Here is a 6,000-nt window from a genome sequence, read left to right as displayed (position 1 = left end):
CGCCACCATTTTTCCTAAAAGTTGTACGCAAAGATGAAGGCTGACCCTGTGAAGGAGCAAAACTCTCTGAATAAGAAGTAGGAGCGCCTGGATCTTGTCCTCCTTCCGTGTCTAGCCAAAGGCCCCAAAATAGGATCCTCCTGGATGGGACTAGAGAGGATTTCTTGAAGTTTATTATCCATCCCAGACTTGTGAGCGACTGAGTTGTCAACCTCGCATGAGACTCCAGTAACTCCACCGTTGGGGCCTTGATGAGGAGGTCGTCTAGATACGGGATTATCGTCACCCCCTGACTTCTGAGCAACGCGATGACCACCGACAGCGTCTTGGTAAAGACTCTGGGAGCCGATGATAACCTGAACGGAAGAGCCCTGAATTGGAAGTGGTCTCGTCCGATGGCAAATCGCAGAAAGGCCTGGTGAGGAATCCAAATGGGAATATGTAGATAGGCATCCTTGATATCCAAGGAGACCATGTACTCCCCTGGTTCCAACGATGCAATTACCGAATGAATCGATTCCATTTTGAAAGGTTGATAGGAGACAAGCAGATTCAAGGACTTGAGGTTGAGGATGGGCCGAACCGACCCATCTGGTTTGGGCACCACAAATAGGTTTGAGTAATAGCCCGTATTTCTCTGGGCCGATGGAACCGGCATGATGACCTGTGAATCTAACAAAGTTTGGATTGCCTGAAGAAGGCCAACCCTCTTGTCTCGAGCTATAGGCAGAGCCGTTGTGAAATAACGGCCGGGAGGTGTGGCATCGAATTGAATTCGGTACCCCTCTGAAATGATTCTGAGAACCCACGGATCCTCCGACAGGGAGAACCATTGGGTTCTGAAGGCCAACAGACGGGCACCTACTGGGGAGTCGCTGACGGAAGCTGGTAAACCGTCATGCCACCGGTTTTTGAGGGGGCTTAGGCTCCTGAGTTCTAGGGGTGGACTGGGGTCAAGCTCTGGCTCGGGCACCTCTGGATGAGTGGAAACCTCTTCCTCGGCCTCGAAAGGGCCGTTGCGTCCGAAAGGACTGAAACGACGGTCCCGTAAACTGTCGTCTGGGAGGAGGCGCTGCAGACGGGAGGAACGCCGATTTTCCCCCTGTTGCCTGCGAAATCCACTTATCTAATTCTGGGCTGAAAAGGATGTCCCCTGTAAACGGGAGACCCTCTACGGCCCTTTTGGATTCAGCATCCGCCTGCCAAGAGCGAAGCCAGAGGGCTCGCCGTGCAGAAATAGCATTTGCTGAAATCCGCGCTGAAATCAGGGAAATATCCTTTGCCGCCTCTCCTAAGAACGTGGCCGACTCCTTGATGTGTTCTGCTAACTGGCGCAGTTCATCAAGAGGCATACCAGACTCCAAACCTTCAATAATTAACTCTGCCCACTTGACGTTGGCTATATTCACCCAAGCCGACACAATGGCTGGTCTGAGCTGAGTTCCAGCCGCCACATAAATGGTCTTGAGAGTAGCCTCCATCTTGCGATCCGAAGGATCCTTTAAGGTAGAAGCACCCGGGACCGGCAACGTAGTCTTCTTGGACAGCCGGGAAACCGATGTGTCAACTGGTGGAGGGTTTTCCCATTTACTTAGGGCTGCAGGATCAAAAGGATACAGAGAAGGAAAACTCCTCGGAATCTGAAACCTCTTATCCGGGTTTTTCCATGCCGCTAAAAGCTGGTCCTGATAAGGGCAAGGGAAGACAATTGAAGACTTCTGTGTAATGCCAAACAGGTCGAATTCCTGTGGATCAGGAAGCGGATCCTCCGGCAAACGAAGGACCTTCTTAATGGCTAAAATAAGGGCTTCTATACCCATTGGAGTAGGTTCCTTATCGGGAAGGACATCCTGTACTTCCTCCCACTCACCGTCCTCCATTTTCTTACATGGCTCGTGCTCCTCCTCCAAATCATCTTCCTGCAATAGGGCCTGAAAAGGACGCTTCTGGCTTGCTGCAGCAGGTCTCTGCGGTCTGCTCATGGAGCCCTCCAAAACCTCCACAGATCTCGCCAAGGAAGTTGCCCAAGCGGGTTCCTCCCTACGAGATACCGCCAGCTCTGACGACAGCTTCGACATAGTACCCACCAAGACCGAAGCCCATTGTGGAGTCTGAGGGCCTGACATAGACGCAGATGTAGAATCGGAACAAGTCTGACAAACTGTTGCGTTCCCTTCTGCCGTGTACTGCGAGAACTTCGCTGTACAAACGGTACAAGTGAATGCCTTCTGCGAGGCCTTGGACCTGCCGTCATGGTCACTGAAAGAGCCCGGCTCCGTGACCAACCACAGAAAAGATACAAAAACTCACACCCACACCCACAGATACACAGCCGCAGACCAATACCTCTGGGTTCTGTGGGACCTGGATGAGAATGAGCCCCGTGCACCAATTAAATAAATATAATATATATATATATATATATATATATATATATATATAGCAATTTATTTATATATACACAACTAGCCTTTTTACACCAACCCTAAAGGGTTTTCAAGGTATTCCTGGGCTGCAGTAATCCTGTGAGAAGGAAAAGAGACAGCCTCAGCACAGGGACACGTGTGAGCTTATCTGTATTAGTGACTATCCGGGCCGCGCCATGCCCACCTCAGCTTGTTCTAAAATGAACACTCTTACCCCTCTCCCGCAGAACTTGCCTGTGCCAGCAGCGCTGCGTCTGGGAGGATTTCACTGCCCGTCGGCTCCCCCGCGTCTCTAGCAGCCCCTGCACTCTCGCCTACCATGCAGGGACACGTGACGCGAGGCGCGCGTTCTGTAACAATGGCGACTCCCCCAGCCGCCTTAGCTACGAAATGAGGCTGACTGGCAGAGCAGGGGACGGCTTGGGGAAAGAGCGCTGAGCGCTGTACTCACCCTCCTGAGGCACCGGAGTCGTGACTGGCGTCCCCTTTGAAGTAGGGGCGGCAGGAGCACGCGTGCGGCCGGGCAGGCACCTTTCAGAGGTCCTGACCGACGGACCTGGCGATCCAGGGGCGCAGGATACCCGGACCCACACTTTTCAGTAAGTGGGGAAGGGATCCTTGCAACTGAAGTTGTAATAAAAAATAAAAAAAATGAGAAAAAAAATAGTATATCCAATAAAGCTGCTAGGAGCAGTAACAAACTGTGACCTAACTCCCTGGCACAATTTTCTCACTGGGGGATGATGGGTCTTAGAGGGGAGGAGCCAGTATCCCCTAATTAAAATTGAGAAATGCCTAGCTCCCAGCATTCCCAGCTCTAATACCCGATGTGATGCCAGTGGTCCCTGCTGCATGTCAGAGAAAGAGTGAAATAGAATAAGGCCCTGAGGCAGGGTCGAAGTGGTCAGCACTGACGTCAGAGACCCGCTCCAAAAATGCCAGGGCATGTATGTGTTTTTCACAGACACGCCATGTAGCCGCCCCCAAACGCCGACTTCCGGTCACCCAAGTGTGGTTATGTTGTGCTTACCATCCATCGCATTTTCAATTGCTAATTCTCCTCGTGAACGCGCAAAGCAGTCATTTGATAATCGCTTGATTCACAAATTCTATCATTAGCGATCCATGCTGAATTAGGCCCAGTGTCCGCACAACACCCCTGGAAGAAGACAAAAGCTACAAGCTACAGGCCAATACAGCAGCAGGGTGTAATGTGGGGTACACACCAGGATGACACACTCACGATGCACATCATGAGCGGATCGTGAGTGTTTTTTCCGACACGCTCACGATGACGCACAGGGGGGGGGGGGGGGGAGTATCCGTGAGGAAGCAGTGCAGCCACGACGGGGATCATCAGCGTGCTGTCACTGTGTGCAGCGGGCGGGCAGCGGTGATCAGTGTCCACAGCACCGCAGCGGGCGGGCAGCAGCGGCAATTACAACTTAAAAATAAAGTGTCAAATGACTGCCCGGCTATTGATTGGCTGAGATAGAGCACTCTCAGCCAATCAGCGGCCTCCTTCCGCAGCCACTGATTGGCTGAGAGTGCTCTATCTCAGCCAATCAAGAGCCCGATAGTCATTTGACACTTTTTTTTTTAAAGTTGTAATTGCCGCTGCTTCCCGCCCGCTGCGGTGCTGTGGACACTGATGACCGCTGCCCACCCGCTGCACAGTGACAGCCCGCCCCACTGTTTTACCACCGGCACTGCTTCTTCACCGGAACTCCCGCCGACCACTCATTTGAGTGCTGCCGCCGCCAGCCCCCACTGCTCCGCACCCCCCGCAGCTCCCAGTTCTTTTTTTTTTACATGTGATAAATCGCATGCGATATCGGCCGATTTATCGGATGCTATATAGGATGATTTATCGGATGCGATATCGGCCGATATATATCGATGCGATCAGAAGCGATTTTTGACCTGTTCATAACCCCACTATCCACGGAGCTGATTTTATATAGTGTGGCGAGCGCAGCGAGCCACTGAGCCCGAAGCGTGGCGAGAGGACACGGATTACTGCACTCGCCACACTATATAAAATCAACTCCATGCGTAGTGTATAGTGGGGTTATGAACAGATCAAAAATTGCTTCGGATCGCATCGATATATCGGGCGATATTGCATCCAATATATCATTTTTTTTAAATGACTTGGGCTCTTCTGGTGTCACCTGATGTGGAAAACAAGTGGAAAAAGCAGGAACAAAGACGGATCCTGTGAAAGAAATCGAAAATGTATGTTTTTCAAACAGAAAGGAAAAATAATATTATTTGCTGATGTTATCGTTTAGAAAGATCCAAAAATCATAATATGCAAAAAGAACCCAAACCATGGTTGCCTACCTGACCCTCTCCTTCAAGGAGAAAATGCTCTGTTCCTGGACTTTCCTGGTAATGTATGATTGCCATCACCTGTGGTAAAACACCTTTCTTATCAATTACCTGGCTCCCCACAGGTGATGGCAATCATACATGAGCATTTTCTCCCTCATGAGGAGGGTCAGGACCCAAGCATATCAAAAAAGTCTCAAAACATAATAAAACATCCACACAAAGTGAGCAGATTTATGCAGTACAGCGGAACAAATGTATGAAATGTGCACCACAACAATTATATACAGAACAATACAAAGAGGCTGGCTGTCATTGGGTGATTAACACAGATGAGATGGAATAGATAACAAGGTAACCCAACTCCTGCAGTGCATTTACCCTCACAATGAGAGGTTATAAAGGGAATCCTCCCACTCTCACACCCTAATCAGAGGCACAAGCTTATGACCAGGTTAGTTTAAATCTTCCACCCACCCGATCTAATATTAGTGGTTTTTAAACAGATAAAACCGGTTTTGAGACCATGTCATATATATAATGATATAGTCATTTGTGAGACGTTGGACATATGTCACACATTAGGCCGCATGATTGCTTTATACACATCAAATAAAACCCCTTAAGCTAGATCTGAGCATGTTAGATGCTGCATTTCCATGGACATGGTATACATTGTAATACAGAGGCTGCCAAACGTTTCAGAGTCACACAGAACTAAAGTATCTACTTATTCCTCAAGACCAGTGGTTCCCATCCCTGGTCCTCAAGTACCCCCCAACAGTGCATGTTTTCCAGGTCTCCAAACAGAATCACAAGTGATATAATTAGCTCCACCTGTGGATCTTTTAAAATGTGTCTGAATGAGTGCACCTGCCGAGTGACTTGGAAAACGTGCACTGTTGGGGGTACTTAAGGACCAAGGTTGGGAACCACTGCCCAAGACCCTAGGCCAGAAGCTTGAAATTTAGGGGGGGTATTTTATGTGCCTGGCGGGGCGGCGGGGGGTGCCCAAAACTTAGCTACGCCACTGGGTGGGTGGCTCTATTGGGTGAGGGGCAGCGCTGCGCTTTGGGTTATCCACATGTTTTATTACTGGGGGCCAGGGCTTTAAGTGGTCTAGGAGAGGTGGTGGAACTCCTGTCCACCAACAACCTCGCCTTCCCCCTTTAGTTGAGGCCCTGATCAGTTCCAGGATTTTTTGGCACCCCTTGCAAACTATACATTTCTGCTTTATAAA

At 49.8% G+C, this 6,000-nt stretch overlaps 1 protein-coding gene across 1 annotated transcript in view; it reads left to right on the top strand.

The window, feature by feature from the left end:
• Positions 1-5,163: 5,163 nt before the first annotated feature.
• Positions 5,164-6,000, top strand: part of LOC146045299 (DNA topoisomerase I, mitochondrial-like) — a 121,758-nt gene continuing 120,921 nt past the window's right edge. The window contains exon 1 of the mRNA XM_083164052.1: positions 5,164-5,214. Coding sequence (XP_083020178.1) covers positions 5,207-5,214 — 8 coding nt within the window. The 5' untranslated portion in view covers positions 5,164-5,206. The remainder of the gene's footprint in view (positions 5,215-6,000) is intronic.

The sequence above is a fragment of the Crinia signifera genome, chromosome 11 (assembly GCF_055691185.1).
Source record: "Crinia signifera chromosome 11, ASM5569118v1, whole genome shotgun sequence".
NCBI lineage: Eukaryota > Metazoa > Chordata > Amphibia > Anura > Myobatrachidae > Crinia > Crinia signifera.
The sequence above is the reverse complement of the archived record's forward strand: the minus strand, read 5'-3'. Positions and strand labels throughout refer to the sequence as shown.